Genomic DNA, 17150 nt, shown 5'->3' with positions numbered 1-17150 from the left:
AAGCTCTTCGCACCCCCGGAGTTATTTCCTGTGGCCTGCCAGGCTCCTCTCCTCCCAGTGCACCGAGTCCCTGCTCCTCTGCCTGCCTGCAGGCCCTTCCTGCTGCCAAACAGCTGTTTGGCAGCGCTTAGCACTTTTCAGGACGGGTGAAGTGGGGCGGGGCCGGGGGCAGGGTCAGTGATGCTGCCCTCGGGTACGTACTAGTCCTCATGTTGCCCTTGTGGTGATTAGAGTTTGAGATCCGTGATGCAAAACATCCCCAAAGTTTAGCATAAGATGTTGGAGTTTGTTAGGAGACACTTATATCATCTAGGCTGAAGGCCATTAAATTTCACCCAGTTACCTCCATAGTGAGCCCAAGAACTTGTTTGAGAAAAGTGTAACTTGTGTTTGGCTAAAGCAGAATACTAATGTGAACTAGCTGTTCCTCAGCACACACAAACAGTTTAATTTGGCCAGTACTACTTAGGAAGGGGCAAAATTCTGAGCCATAACTCTTGATACAGACATTGCTAAAGATTAAAAGGATACTGTGTTCTTGCATTGTTTACTCAAAATAAAATACTGTTCCAGGTCTTTTCAGACCTTTGGCAATTGTAATGGCCCTTAACCCACCCCTCTGAAGTCCCAATTAGCTCATTATAGTGCAGTTCTTCATTAATTATTCATTTTGGTATCTGAGATCAAATCCTTAGATAGGCAAGACTCCCATTGACCTCAATGAGAATTTTGCCAGATGATATTCAATCTTAACTGCTGTGGCAAAGGAATGAATTGTTTGATATGTGACAGAGAAGCTACAGTTTCCATCTAATTTCAGCATTACCATGCATGCTAAACAGCCCAAAACTACTAGATTGGGATATATTCATAGACCTCATTCAACTTTAAAAAGATGACAGCAGCTCTGAATAGTTTTTGAGAAAGTATAGTGACCTTTAATTGAAAAAAACCTAACTCTCATGTTGCTGCAATACTTTATTACAAACAGGCTTCATAAATGTTCGCTCACTGGAGTTATCAGATGCAACCCTGAAGTAAGATAATTCACATCAATTTGGGGAATAAAGCATTTTAGTGCTTGGAAGATAATGGTATTCCACAGAGAGGAAGAGATGATGTATGACCTCAGACATTTTGATGCAGGAAATTATTTTTCTAATGCAGACACAGAAAACGTGTACAACACTTCCTGCTATGCAAATTAGGTATACTAGGCTACCTAAGAAACAACAGCTGATTGCTCCAGTTACTATTACACTTTTCTGGGCTTTAATAAGACATTTAAGTCAACACAAGTTGATGATTAGAACTAAACAAGACAAGAAAACACAGACTACTGATTACAAGTGCAGTATATGCCCATTCAACTGATAAAAGTTTTCCTTCATTACCATTTTCGGAAAATAGTCGCATGAGCAGCTCATAGAACTGAGATATAAATATTGCTGTTAAGCAGATCTGTAAAGGAAACAAATAACCAGGTCGAGCCTTCTAGGCCTAAACAATGTAGGTCACATGACAATTATTTGTTTCATCCAGAAATAGGGTGCTGAAGACATCATTAAAAAAGGTAGGGTGGTATTTGCAGGCTCTGTCACAGTCAGGGTTGAAGTTCACCTCCAGGACCTGAGGCTGCATAGTTCTTTTCCCTGAAAAAGAAAAGAAAACAAAACATTCCATTTTACTACCAGGTACACATGAGACGCTGGGAGCCACCTCCTTTTGCTGTAGTAGAGACCATAGAAAGAGGCTGAAGATGGTCAACTCTTACTACATACCCAGAGAGGGTTTTTTTGAGGCCTACAGTATGAGGTAGTGAGACACCAAACCCATTCCTGGGGCAAATGCCATAATCTGAGGCCTTGTCCATATGAGAAAAAGGGGCACTGGTTTAACTAGATCAGAATTAGTGCGTCTTTCTTATTTAACCACAACGTTGAGATGCACCTTCCAAAAAAGACTGCTTCCCCCTTTATTTTTAGGCAACAAGCCTCCTTTGCTCTTTGTATTGCTCTATTGTTCTCTCTAGTTCACCTGCTACAGAAACAGAGCTGGGTTCCTCAGCTGCAGCACAAAATCTCTCCCCTCCCACTTATGGATTCCAAAGTCAGAAGGGGACATTGTGATCAAGATTCTAGTCTGACCTCCTCTACAGCACAGGCCCCAGAACCTCCCCACTTAGCCCTCTACTTCCTCTCACCCCTAAAATAAGGTCAGGAGGTTGCGTTTCCCTTTTGAATTGCAATAATGTTTGAAGAGTAAGACAAAAAACGTAGATTCTCTTTCCTACCTGTATGATTACAGTGGAATTAAATCATGGGGTTTATAATAATTACTTTTAGTAGAGACTGCTCTCCTTGTATAGGTGTACCACCACCACCACAATAGGAAAGGGTGCTTGCGGTTAGAATTAACCGATCGCTGTAAAGCATTATGCCCACCTATCTTCAAATGTTTACATCAGCATAGCAGAAACAACGGCAGACGAGAGCCAATAAAAAGAATTAGACAGATGCACGGCAGTATCTCCACCATTATTACTACTAACAAGGAGACTGGATTCCACCCTCACACATATACAACCCCACAGACATCAAAACAGTCTGTTTCAGTATAAACATCATGGAGCCCGCCTTGCTGTTTTAAAAAAAAAAAAAAAAAAAAAAAAAGTAAAAACTTTGAGCAAAAAAACCAAATTTAAAAAACAGAGCGAGAATAAATTCAATCTTACCATCTCTGGTAGTATCCCACTTAAGCATCAGGTCAATGGCATATACTGCTCGCGATGATGGATAATCACAGATGCCAAACGGTGCAGGTTTAGCTGAAGCAGCTTGGAATAATTCAGCAAATGCCTTAAAAATCTCTGCCTATTGCCAAAGAGAAGTCAGTTTCTGAATAAAATGCAAATAGTTGCGAGAACCCCATAAAAGTGATTTTTGTAGGTGAAAGTTTCATTTATGAGTCATCTCAAACTGTAAATGTCATCACAAATGACAAGCCTGCAGACAACAAGAACCTTCAGACTTTCAAAAAAAGGGGTCAAGTTTCTTCAGGAATAATTTAATATTTGTTCCCTCACACCCACCCACATCCATGATTTTCAAAAATAGGGGCCTGAAATTAAGCTTCTAGATTTATATTTTAATGTACCTAATAACTGGTCTGATTTTTTTAAGTGCTGAGCACCCAGAATTTATCTCATTACTATATACTACAGAAAACCCTACAAATAAAAGTAGTATAATGCTGGAATGGAATCCATGTCTATGTCATTTTGTACAGCACTACACTTCTGAAGCTACCTCAGCAGGTGGAGTGCAAATTAAAAAGGAAAGAAAAGGAGTACTTGTGGCACCTTAGAGACTAACCAATTTATTGGAGCATGAGCTTTCGTGAGCTACAGCTCACTTCATCGGATGCATACCGTGGAAACTGCAGAAGACATTATATATACACACAGAGACCATGAACCAATACCTCCTCCCACCCCACTGTCCTGCTGGTAATAGCTTATCTAAAGTGATCATCAAGTTGGGCCATTTCCAGCACAAATCCAGGTTCTCTCACCCTCCGCCCCCCCCCCCCCCCACAAACTCACTCTCCTGCTGGTAATAGCCCATCCAAAGTGACCACTCTCTTCACAATGTGTATGATGATCAAGGTGGGCCATTTCCTGCACAAATCCCGGTTCTCTCACCCCCTCACCCCCCTCCAAAAACCACACACACAAACTCACTCTCCTGCTGGTAATAGCTCATCCAAAGTGACCACTCTCCCTACAATGTGCATGGTAATCAAGGTGGGCCATTTCCAGCACAAATCCAGGCTCTCTCCCCCTCCCCCGCCCCCCCCCCGCCCGGAAACACACACACACACACACAAACTCACTCTCCTGCTGGCAATAGCTCATCCAAACTGACCACTCTCCAAGTTTAAATCCAAGTTTAACCAGAACGTCGGGGGGCGGGGGGGTGTAGGAAAAAACAAGGGGAAATAGGCTACCTTGCATAATGACTTAGCCACTCCTAGTCTCTATTTAAGCCTAAATTAATAGTAAATTAACAGATTGATAGAGCCAGAAGAGTTCCCAGAAGTCACCTACTACAGGACAGGCCTAACAAAGAAAATAACAGAACGCCACTAGCCATCACCTTCAGCCCCCAACTAAAACCCCTCCAAAGCATTATTAAGTATCTACAACCAATCCTGAAGGATGACCCAACACTCTCACAAATCTTGGGAGACAGGCCAGTCCTTGCCTACAGACAGCCCCGCAACCTGAAGCAAATACTCACCAACAACCACACACCACACAACAGAACCACTAACCCAGGAACCTATCCTTGCAACAAAGCCCATTGCCAACTGTGCCCACGTATCTATTCAGGGGACACCATCACAGGGCCTAATCACATCAGCCACACTATCAGAGGCTCGTTCACCTGCACATCCACCAATGTGATATATGCCATCATGTGCCAGCAATGCCCCTCTGCCATGTACGTTGGTCAAACTGGACAGTCTCTACGTAAAAGAATAAATGGACACAAATCAGATGTCAAGAATTATAACATTCATAAACCAGTCGGAGAACACTTCAATCTCTCTGGTCACGCAATCACAGACATGAAGGTCGCTATCTTAAAACAAAAAAACTTCAAATCCAGACTCCAGCAAGAAACTGCTGAATTGGAATTCATTTGCAAATTGGATACTATTAATTTAGGCTTAAATAGAGACTGGGAGTGGCTAAGTCATTATGCAAGGTAGCCTGTTTCCTCTTGTTTTTTCCTACACCCCCCCCCCCCCCGACATTCTGGTTAAACTTGGATTTAAACTTGTGTATGAGCTATTGCCAGCGGGGGGGGGGGGGGGGGGAGAAGAGGGGTGAGAAAGCCTGGATTTGTGCTGGAAATGGCCCACCTTGATTATCATACACATTGCAGGGAGAGTGGTCACTTTGGATAAGCTATTACCAGCAGGAGAGTGAGTTTGTGTGTGTGGTTTTTGGAGGGGGTGAGGGGGTGAGAGAACCGGGATTTGTGCAGGAAATGGCCCACCTTGATCATCATACACATTGTGAAGAGAGTGGTCACTTTGGATGGGCTATTACCAGCAGGAGAGTGAGTTTGTGTGTGTGTGGGGGGGGGGGGGGCAGAGGGTGAGAAAACCTGGATTTGTGCTGGAAATGGCCCAACTTGATGATCACTTTAGATAAGCTATTACCAGCAGGACAGTGGGGTGGGAGGAGGTATTGTTTCATGGTCTCTGTGTGTATATAATGTCTTCTGCAGTTTCCACGGTATGCATCCGATGAAGTGAGCTATAGCTCACGAAAGCTCATGCTCCAATAAATTGGTTAGTCTCTAAGGTGCCACAAGTACTCCTTTTCTTTTTGCGAATACAGACTAACACGGCTGTTACTCTGAAACCTAAAAAGGAAAGGAAAGTTGTTCTGTGAATACCAACAGTTACAGCTCAGAAGTTTTGGCATCCCGTTGAATCAATCCACTTTTCTCTCACCGTTTTACAAACATACAAAGAAGATTCCAAATTTTAAAAAAAACTGAACAATTTCCAGTCTGAACACACTGTGATGACATTTCTCGATATAATATGGAGACCAAATAAAAGGATGTCAAAGAGTTATGGTACATGGAGTTTTTAATATCCAAGCCACATTAGAGTAAAATATACCTCCTGTAAACATAAAAAAAGTCTAATTCTTGGCACTTTGCCCAGAATACTCCTTGAGGGATACTTTGCCACTGTTTAAAAAAAGGTTTTCCTTTGTGTAATTTTAAGGCTTATCCTACAACTACTCATATACCCTGAATAGCTTTACTTCCGTGAGTAGTTCTAGTGAAATCAACTAAAATCATGAGTAAGTGTCTGCAGGATCAAATGCTTAACCAACCACCTCTGTACTTCCTGGCTCTTGATAAATAGGAAAACAAACTATTGACTAGTTACCTTTGCATTCAATTTCTTCTTTTGAGAGCCACCCACCACCACAAAATAACCCAAGGTGACTGTTTCACAATCCACCCTCTATTCATTTTCATTTGTAGACTTATCACATTTGGAGCTTCTACACAGCTCTATAGTTCAAACATATCTTGGCACTAGGGAATTGGCCATGTTAAAGCACTTTTGTGGTGACAGGACATTTAGGGGTCTCTGCCTTTTATATCAAGCTCAGATAACATGGAATTCTAAACGTATGAAGATTAAGAGTTAGCTTGGACAGCAACTGAAAGTTCAGCCTAAAAGGAAAAATTTTAGTTCAATATGTTTGGCTAAGGGTCTGAGTTATAAGAACAGAGACATTACACTTTTAAACTATTCATTTGCCCTTTGTTCTCTTGTAGTAAAAAATCCCAAAGGCATCGAAATGTAGGCTCTGTGCTAGCCAACTTTATAGCGTAACCACCTCAAGAGCAGGAACCAGAAAGGTGTACTTGGTAAAGTACTCATTTCCATCTGCTATGCCAGAATGGCTAGTGTGTGCATTCACACCCTTCAGAACAGCCTGCTGTGTACTACACTGCAAGAAGGACCTAAATTCTATAACAAGGTCCTTGGAGCTGTTTTGTTAGAGTGCTGCAGATTACAAATTAAGCAGCAGCTTTATGTAGTTAAGAGACTAAATATGAAAATAAATACCAAAACCTCAATCAGTACAGTAGACACTTTCTTATTTTGATATTATTTCCATATCTTGGGGAAGCAGTTTGGGGCTGAGGTCAGCAAAGTTTCTAAATAACTTTGCTTAAAAGTTCAGCAGCGAAAAAAAGTTAACCGTGTTGCTATTGAAATGGTTATCTTTCAATAGCAGCGTTAACCTACTGAAATGGAAGGACTGGTCCACATGTTAAGTAGTACCGTTTCAGGCTTCGTGCAGATTCATGTGGATATATCATTGCAGCCACTGTCTGTTTACAATCCAGGTTTTGCCAGCCTTCATGATTGTGACAAATTAGTGTTTTAAATGAAAGCTTAGAATCTATGCGCCATTCTGCAACTAGGGGTGAGTTCTCCACCAAGCTCTGCAACTTTTTGGAAACATACAGCCTTCTGCTTCCACTGTCTGTCCATCAGCACACCAATTTTGTTCCCAAGCACAGTATACCATGACAACTTTTCATGGAGGAAAACTTAAAACCGTAATATAATAGTAACACAGATGACTGAGCATTTTGTATTTGCAGACTTTAAAATTCTGGGACTACTGGCTTTTGCTGCACTGAAGAGACATTTACTCACTACTCTGGTAAAAAACACCTGAACTTTTGAAAAACACCTGTGCCTAAAAGAAAAATGTAGTGAACATCTTATATGGATAAGAGGGATTGGTGACTTACTTGCACAGTTTTCCAGGAATATTCAGGATATTGCTTCTCAAACAGAGGAATAAATTCATCATAGTGAACCTAAAATAATTTAATGGCATTAGAGATTGGTTTGCTAGATTATTCCCACCAGGAGCCAGGATTTTTTTTTTTTTTTTTTTTTTAAAAAAAGGGCGGAAAAGGAAGGAGTAATGAGTTGCAGAATCTATCAACACACATGGTACAAATCCAAATAAGGTCCTGGGGAATTTCACTGTCTAGAAAGTGCAAAAATGAGAACTATTTGTTCCAAGCTTTTCTACCAGACAGTCCTTTTTACTATGTGGTGAAAACATACACTAAACCATCAGTTTGGCAGTGGTAAGATGTCCTTTTAATACTTTTTACATGGATTTGATTAGAGAGGTAAAATTTGTGCCATAATCTATGACTATTTGCTCTGGATCTGCAATCTGGGAAAATAGCTGCATCAGAACAGGTATAACCTGTCAAGTTTGTTTGGGTGGATATGCATCAGGGCATCTGGTGACAGTCACAGATAAAGGACCAGCATCTTGATTGACTGAAGACATTTGCTTTTCGTGTATCACTTGCTTACCTGTTTTAAGGTTACACCAGAAGCATAGTTCATGACAGTAAAATGCTTCTCATAGTCGTCCAAGTCATCAAGTGAAAATGCGCTAACAAATAAAGGAAAGAGACACTGTTAATTACATAAGATCTTGGAAAGGCAAGGGATCACAATTTAATACTGCTAACTCCTTCACTCCTAGAAAGGAGAAAAAAAAAAAAAAAAAAAAAAGGTTATTACCGATTTGAGAACCGCAGCCAAAAAACATCATAAGCATACAGCTTGAGTGGCTTTATGGATCGCAGAAGCACAACGTAACGAATGTCAAATTTAACCATCCCCACATCTTCCCGATGAAACAATACTGGACTCTCAATATACTTAGACACTACCTAAAACAAAAACACAGAGATTGAACACAATTAAACCCTAAGGAATGAGATGCACAGTAGGTGATGACAGAAACAGGTATCAGTGGGTTCGGACAGTCCAAGATATTCTACCAACACACATTAAGCCAAGTTTTCCTTTTTAAAAAGTTCCTCAATATAAGCAACGTAGCCTTTGTTTGTAGCCAAATAGCCTGAGTGCATGCTCTCTTATCAGGTCAGCGTACAGAATTAAAGTACTACCCTCCTCATTCCATTGAAATCTTCTATTTAATTCTCTGCTTACATTATAAACCTTTTCATAAGATTCAATCTAACCCAACATTTGGTCCTCCTCAGATGACCGGACATCTTCCAGTTGTCCAAGGATACTTTTCACCGCCAAAAAAATTCAGGCCCTCACTTGCAATGCAATTATATGGCCATACAAATGGCAGCATAATTGCTTTTACTCTGAAGTCACCTTTACTCCAACTTCTCAGTTCCCTCAGCCCCACGAGCTGGTGTTCATTTATCTAGGGCAGTGGTTCTCAAAGCTGGTCCACCGCTTGTTCAGGGAAAGCCCCTGGCAGGCCGGGCTGGTTTGTTTACCTGCTGTGTCCACAGGTTTGACTGATCGTGGCTCCCATTGGCCGCAGTTTGCCGCTCCAGGCCAATGGGGGCTGCAGGAAGTGGCGCGGGCTGAGGGATGTGCTGGCCGCTGCTTCCTGTGGCTCCCATTGTCCTGGAACGGCAAACCGCGGCCAGTGGGAGCCGCGATTGGCCGAACCTGTGGACGCGGCAGGTAAACAAACCGGCCCAGCCTGCCAGGGGCTTTCCCTGAACAAGTGGCGGGCCAGCTTTAAGACCCACTGATCTAGGGGAAGAGGTGGTGTGTGACAGCTACCAATGAACAAAGTAAGCATGGACGGAGGGGAGATAGTGAGACTTCGGGGTATGGGGTGAGGAACAAGGGCAGCCATCAAGGATGCCATAAAAGTTAAGAATGTCTTGCAGCACATTAGACTGGATCCATAATACCTAGGACCTTGATTATGTTGTTAAAAACACATTTTCCCTTTGTTTACAAGGTGCTTGATAAGATACAAAACATTTTGTTTTGTCTCCTTAACTACACACTGCTTAGTTTTGGTTAACTGGTATAGAAACACAGCTCTAAAACTGCTTTTGAAATAATGGCTAGTTTACAGAAAAACTAAACAGATTTTTTTTTTAAGAAGTATTCTATTAAAAACAACCAAACAAAACAGTCTCACTTTATATATTATCAGCTTTCTCTGAACTAAAGGATGCTGTAATTCTTCATGCATTTTTAATTTGATGTTGGAATTCCAAAAAAGGCACATAGTCCAAAACAGATATTCTATTAAGTCACGGGACATAAAGCTTGTGTGACAGTCTGATGTAAGACCACACACTGTTGGCTTCCTATAAAAAGCCATGTGATGTATCCATCATTGGTGGAAGAAGCATTTTGCGCATATGAACAGTGAGACTGAGAGAAATGATCAACCTGAGGGAAGTAGCAATAACTTTCTTATATTTACAGCCAACAGAAGCTACATGAAAGTGGGAATTCATCTTCTAGATTTCTTACTGAGTAGCATAAAAGGAGCAACACATTTAAGCATTCATTACGGTCAGGGAAAATTTTATTTCTGTCCTAAACAGACAGACATGGTCTACTACAAACAAATAGAAAAATATTCTAACACCGCACAACGCTAAGATTTCAATATGAATTCATCAAGAGTTCACCCTTTTAATGTGCAAATGCTCAGAAACATATACCAGCTATTACAACCTCTTGAATGAAATTATTTTCCCTCTTGTTTATTCTTACAAAGAGCATCAAGTTAAAAAAAACAACCTTGCTTCAAACCAAGTGGGAAGCCTACTTTCCTCTAACCTTTGGGCTACTTTCCCTGTGCCTGATGATGTTGTGAAGATTGTTGGTGATGTGGGTGTCTAGGCTTCTGGCCAAGTTCCATGGTTTGCATATCCAATGATTGTCTTCTCCCCTACAATAAAAAAAACAAACAAACAAAAAAAAAACCTCAGTCAAGGCCACAGCATGTCAGTGCGCACCTCATTTATCTTTACATGTTTTACTGGCCAACCTCCATTCTGAACCACATGCTGATACTGACCGATGCATTACCAATCCGAATGTTCTTTTCGATGCAGCAGGGGAGGGTGCAAGAACCAAGGACTCCTGGATCACAGCTGACATGAGCTAGGATTTTGGGAGCTCTCACTTTCTTTTTCAGCAAGGGCCTACCATACTTCCACTGGTAAAATCCCTTTTTCCTTCATACATACATTACTACATCATAAGTGCTTGTTTGTAGGTCAAGAGCCCATTCTGACCAGGTGATCACAAAGTTTGAGAACATTCTAGGTGGGTGCTTTAAAAATTGTAAATTAGGTTCCTCAAGGCCACCTCTGAGCCAACCAAGTTACATAACAGACAGCTATTCTTTTGGGGACTGAACACTGAACATAGTAATGTGAATCCCTTGCCCAAACGCACCTGTCAAGCTCAGGAGAGCATACCTTCTCCTCGCTCTCTTTCCACTACCTAGATATCTGAAGAGGCTGGACTCTTCAAAAAGCTTTGGACAAAGTAGGAGCGATATGCAGGTCTTTAGTCTGTTCATGCTACTGAGCAATAGCAAGGTGACCCTGGAGGTCCCGTCTTCCCCAATGAATTTGTGAAGGCATGCAGAGAAGGTTCTCTAGGTGATCTGGAAGCCTGCCTGTGGTTAAGTTTTAATACCAGTGTGCAGTACTAGTTTTAGTGAAGGATCTGTGTTTTCACTGAAAGAGTAGATTTTGAAACTCCCTCCCCAACACACACACACACACACACTCTGGCTTCATGATCACCTCTTGCACATACTTGTTGTTAACCAACAATCAGAATACTACAGGCTAAGAACATACATTTAAAATTTCCCCTCATGGTTAAGTCCATTCAGGAGGTAAAGAAACAGTGTCTTGAGAAGAGAGAGAAGCAGCTAGATGGTTCCAGGATCATCTATCAATCACAACCCCCAGGACAATCAGGGAGCTAACTGGGAGACAAGATAGGGGTTATTTTGGTGAAAGAGCAAGACATCAACTGCCCCCAGTCCCTCACTAAGGGTACGTCTACGCTTTATGGCAGCATGCCGAGTACAGGGACATGTGTAGCTACACACTGCAGTGAAAGGCAAGTGTCCACATTTGTCACTACAGTGTGTAGCTACATGACCCAGTGAAAGGTTCTAGTAGCCAAACCCTTTCCCTGCTGCTGGAGCCTTTCACAGTGGTGGGGAAAGGCTCTGCCAGCAGGACATTAGCCTGCTAAAAATAGCATTGCAGATGAAAGAAGTGCTGATTGGTGTGTAGAGAGCCCTGTGTACAGTATAAAACCTGGGGTTCAGGTGTCTAGGGCATTCTAATCTACTCTGCTTGCCTAAGGCATGCCTCACCATCTACACTGCTATTTTTACCCATGCCAATTGGGCATGGTCTGTTCTGTACACACGGCTGTAAGCGTAGACGTATCCTACCAGACAAATTCCTTGTTACGGTCAGTTCTCCTGGATCCGGAGGAGATTGCTGTGACAGGAAGTGCTTATGAGTAAGGTAACACAGAACGCCTAACGAGAATCAGAGTCTGTTTTCTTTCAGCCTCTCTAAGGGAGTCCAAGGTTAATTCTAAATTTGACTTCCGCTTGGAAATGTGTTTTAACCAAGAAAACTGGGCACAATCACTGCTCTACTTTAAACTGCTTTAAATTGCCATTGGCTCACAGAGAAAGCTATCTGCCCACACAAAAGTTGTAAATCTTCGTACATTTGTAAAATGGAATTTTGCCACTGACTTCAATGGAGTCAATGATTCCACCCTATGTATTTCACAGTATGTCACAATACATATTTTGGAATTAAAACGAATAAGTAAAGCCCACACTTTTCAGATAAAATCCACTAGAACATAAGTGAAATGCAGCTAGTACAAATTAATGGCAGAAGAAGAGCTGTTTAATCCAATTAACCCAAAACATGCACTTGCTGGTACTTGGAGAAAGTTGGTTAGGAAATTGCAAGACAAGCAACAGCAACATGGCCTACCTCCTCTCACGTTGCTGAAAATAGCTGATAAACTGGGGTAATTCTGTGTGAAGGTTAAAAGTACGAGGCAGCCATTTTGGCCCCTCCGTCCCTCCAACTCGTCTAGATATAGATGCTAGACAATCCTTGACTGTCAGGAGATGCTCACATGGAAACTGATTCAACATCACATGGGGCCTCTCTTCACTTAGTTTCCTACAAGAGATGGAGATCACTTAAAAAGACCACTCCATGGAACAGAGCTTTTTATATGGCAGCCAGATAATTTGTACTTGCAAGGAAATAGCTGTCACCTGTAATCTTTGAAGTGGGAAAAGTTGTAGAGGATGTCTGCTTCTCCCTCATCTTCGGTAAACTCAAAACGTGGGTGTTTCAAGTTGTTGAGGATTTGGGGAAGGTCTGTATAGACCCTGGGAGAAAGGAAAAGATACATACATGCTTTGTCAATGAGAGAGCAGTTTCCCCTCTTGAAATCAAAACTAATGGCTATCTTAATAGAAAACATGCAACACAAAAGAACTACACTTGTTAATTGATTCTAAAACGTCAATTTTTTTTTAATTATGCAAACATACTTGATGGTAAATAGAAAGAGCTGAGCACCCTTAGTTCTTATTCAGAGCATCAGGTCTTTATTTTCCACATGCAGAAAAGTCATATTCCAGTGTTTGCCTCATTGCAGCCCTGCTAACGAGGAAGTGAACTTGATCATACAGATTCAGAAGCAGCTCTACAGCATCAAGTAGGGTGGGACACAACAAATCCTCAATGAAGATATTCACATTTAAAGCTATTTTAAAATGTAGCAAAAAACAGTTACAAAGCAAACAAAAACTAAATTATATGTTTTGAGTCTGATACTTTAAGAGTTTCCAACACAAAATCCCAGTTTAAGATTATATGATAGTTTAACAAGCGACCTTGCTATTTAGCAAGTCCAAATAACTCAGCAGCAATGCAATCTGGAGAGAATTTTATGGTGGCTTTGTGGCTTGGAAGGGAGACTAACAGTTCAAGATGTAGAGAAAAAAATATTAAAGAGAAGGAGGAGACAAACAAAATAGTCCAAAATTGCCTTTGCAAACGTTTAGACAAATAGTGTCAACAACAGCTAATCACTTCATCAGAGAACCATCACATTTCATCTCCTCCTCATTTCTACTGGTTCGTGATGCAGAGTCAGGCTATATAGGATTTTGTTCCACCTTTTCTACTGCTATCTAATTAGAGGACACATCAAGGGATGTGTTTTTGCAACTGGACCCCTCATATTCCATTACTGTTAAGGGGGAGAAAAAGACATCCTTCAGAAGAGAAAAATGTCAGATGTTTACACATTGAGGCCAAGTTTTGTGCAACTCCAAGTGTAACATATTATACAAATTATGTTATAAGGTATTTGTACATAATGTTAATATTCAGTTTAAAAAGTTGTGTGAATTTAGTGCAGGTGAAAGGTATCAGCTTGACATCCCTGGTGAACTAAGTCCTCTGTCTACAGGGCTGAAGTAGAGGAAGTTTTACAAACACATGCATGCATCCACCCACCCCCTTCCAGAAGCTTCAACCCCAATCTGGCAGCTTCAGCTAGGGGTAACAGTAATAATACTCTCCCCATGGTCCTTACAGTTCTTAGCCTTTCCTCCAAGTCTGCCAATCAGTGCAAAGCATAGTGGCAAGTTTGATGTGTTTGATGTGGTGGGTACCAAGGCCCACCACACTCATCTCACATTGCGGCCACCAAATATGCATTAGATGGGAACTGCTTCCCTACAGAGCTGGGCTGGATTCAGACTGACGGCTTAACGTTGAAAGGCTTGGTAGTACTTCAGCAATGCCATGAGGCATCCAAATGCTACTTTTATATATACATGGTATACAAAGAGTGATGTGACATTTACAGTCTTTTACCTATGTCAGCACTGCCCAACCTTATTACAAAAAGGGCCACATAAACCTAAGCACAACCTTGTGTGCGCCAAACAGATTTAAAGTCACCTGTATTGATTTATATTTTAAATTCAGCTTGTTTTGTATGTATTTGGATAGAGACCATTTATGTACAGTATTGTCTATTTACACACACTCATGTAAACTAAAATGATGTGAACATGAAAACATTAATCAATCTGCCATTAGTGTTGAAGCAGGCCACAGGCCTTGTAAAATGCTCTGGTGGGACACGTGCGGCCTATGGGCGGCAGTTTGGGCACCCCTGACCTAAATCAAGCTTTGGTAAGTTAGGAAGTGCCAGAACCGAGGTTGCCCAGGCAACCTCAGTTCAGCTGCCGTGTGCCTATCCATTACAGAGTCTTTAATTACATGACCACACATTGTTTTTCCCCCACGTGGCTCATGAGCAAGGTTTGGACCCATGATAAGAACAGGGCCTTCAGTTCCACAGCAAAGATGTCCCTTCCTTGAACTACAGGAGTAAACAGTAGCAGTACTACCTCATTGTCCTTTATGTGAATAAGCCCCTAGAGCACAGTATGGAAACATTTTGCCAGTCTGTTACACAATTATTTGTGGAACAGTACTGGAACATTAGGTATTAGGATTCCTGGGTTCCATTGCCAGTTCTGTGAGAAGAGTGTGCTTTAGTGAGGAGATCAATGGATATAAGCAGCATAGCCAGGCACATAATATGGTGCATTCATTCCGAAAGGCAGCATGGTTGAGACTTGGGTCTGTCGTATTACATAGCTGTGGTCTAGTCACAGCTCTGCCTGAAATAAGGTAATACAGGTTGCACAAGGTTATCTGTAAGACAGGTCAATGATGGTTGCCTGCCTTGGGGTAGGAATATGAGGCCCTCGTTCATAATTAGGGCACGGATATATTAACATCAGACGCTGGAAGAGCTGGGGCTAGGAACTTCATTATATATTTTATAAAGGAAGGAAGGAAGCCAGCCCTGTAGTACACATATTGGAAGGGGCAAACAAAGATCCCAATGTCATAAGTGGAAGTCATTGGCTAAAGTATTTTCTGACGCCACTAGGGGAAGCTATTGCCTTCCTTTGCCCCTCCTACAGCTTGCACTTGCCAGATTTAATTTAAATCTACTTACTTTACAAAATGGTGGGCATCACAGCATGTACCCATGACACTACCATCCACAGCCTCAGCATGGGCATGTGGCTAAATTCTAGCCTAACCAGCAGGAGGAACAGGCCCTAAAAGCTGGGTGTATATCAGATATGGTTTTTCTTCAAAATAAAATCCCTCCTGCAGCTGTAGAAGAGAACCAATGAATGGAAAAAACGGTTACCTACCTTTTCGTAACTGTTGTTCTTCGAGATGTGTTGCTCACATGCATTCCATTCTAGGTGTGTGCGCGTCCACATGCAGAGTCGTTGCAGATTTTTGCCTTAGCGGTATCCAGAGGGTCAGCTGTGGCGTCCCCTTTAGTGCTGTGCTCATGCGTCGGTATATTAGGCGCCGCCAGCCCTACGCCCTCCCAGTTCTTTCTTGCAGGCAACTCCGACAGAGAGGGAGAAAGGGAGGTGATGGAATGGACATGAGCAACACATCTCTAAGAACAACAGTTACGAAAAGGTAGGTAACCATTTATTCTTCACATGCTTGCTTATTCTATTCTAGGTGACTCAAGCAGTAATTTCAGAGGTGGGCTCAGAGTTCACTGTCTTGCGGCTTGCAGCACTGCTCTACTGAAGCCAACATCATCCTGGACCTGCTGGGTAAGCGTGTAATGGGACGCAAATGTGTGGACAGATGACTAGGTGGCCGCCCTACAGATCTCCTGGATAGGCACTTGGCTAGGAAAGTTGCTGAAGAGGCTTGTGCCCTGGTTGAATGGGTGGTAATGATCGCCCAAAGGGGCGCCTTTGCCTGATCGGAGCAGCAGCGAATACAGGGAGTGATCCAAGAAAAAATTCTTTGAGCAGATACTGGATGACCTTTCACGCTGTCGATCACTGCGACAAACAGTTGCGTCTACTTGCAGAATGGCTTGGTCCTTTCAATTTAGAAGGCTAATGCCCTCCTGACATCTAGAGAATGCAACCTATGCTCCTTCTCTGACTTGTGCAGATTTAGAAAAAAAAAAAAAGACAGGTAAGGAAATGTCCTGGCCCGTATGAAACTGTGAGACTACCCTGGGCAGGAAAGCCGGGTGTAGCTGCAGCTGGACCTTGGCTTTGTAAAAGACCGTATAGGGTGGTTTCAAGGTAAGCACCCTAATCTCAGAGACCCTGCGGGCAGATATTATTGCAACCAAGAATGGGACCTTCCAGGAAAGGAGAAGGAGAGAACAGGAAGCCAGAGGCTCTAACAGGGGGGTCCCGGAAGCTGTGACAGAACAAGTTTCAGGTCTGACAGAGGGACTGGGTCCCTGATAGGCGGATAGAGGTGCTCGAGGCCCTTGAGGAACCTGGCAGTCACGTCCTAGGCAAAAACTGACCTACTCTTGAGCAGCAGATAGAAGGCTGAGATAGTGGCCAAGTGGACCTTAATAGATGAAAGGGACAGGCTGGGGAGCTTGATATGTAGAAGGTAGTCCAGGATTAACTGCAGTGAGGCCTGCTCAGGCAGAATGCCTTTATCCGAGGTCCAACAAGCGAACCATTTCCATTTGGCCAGGTAGGTCACTCGGGTGAAGGACTTTCTGTTGCCCAGCAGGACCTGTTAGACACTGGCCGAGCACTCCTGCTCCCCTGCATTTAACCATGCAGTAGCCAAGCCGTC

At 42.4% G+C, this 17150-nt stretch overlaps 1 protein-coding gene across 2 annotated transcripts in view; it reads right to left on the bottom strand.

The window, feature by feature from the left end:
• Window positions 1-912: 912 nt before the first annotated feature.
• Window positions 913-17150, bottom strand: part of TTLL12 (tubulin tyrosine ligase like 12) — a 66795-nt gene continuing 50557 nt past the window's right edge. Inside the window, exons 7-14 of one of the 2 annotated variants that reach the window (XM_073316858.2) lie at window positions 12734-12850; window positions 12441-12635; window positions 10228-10339; window positions 8170-8321; window positions 7957-8038; window positions 7371-7439; window positions 2735-2873; window positions 913-1652 (exon numbers count right to left, since the gene is read on the bottom strand). In XM_073316858.2, coding sequence (XP_073172959.1) covers window positions 1501-1652; window positions 2735-2873; window positions 7371-7439; window positions 7957-8038; window positions 8170-8321; window positions 10228-10339; window positions 12441-12635; window positions 12734-12850 — 1018 coding nt within the window. In that variant the 3' untranslated portion in view covers window positions 913-1500. The remainder of the gene's footprint in view (window positions 1653-2734; window positions 2874-7370; window positions 7440-7956; window positions 8039-8169; window positions 8322-10227; window positions 10340-12440; window positions 12636-12733; window positions 12851-17150) is intronic. The other variant, XM_073316866.2, reaches the window with a different exon arrangement.

This window comes from Lepidochelys kempii, chromosome 1 (assembly GCF_965140285.1).
Source record: "Lepidochelys kempii isolate rLepKem1 chromosome 1, rLepKem1.hap1, whole genome shotgun sequence".
Taxonomy (NCBI): domain Eukaryota; kingdom Metazoa; phylum Chordata; order Testudines; family Cheloniidae; genus Lepidochelys; species Lepidochelys kempii.
This window is presented reverse-complemented; position numbering and strand designations above follow the sequence as displayed.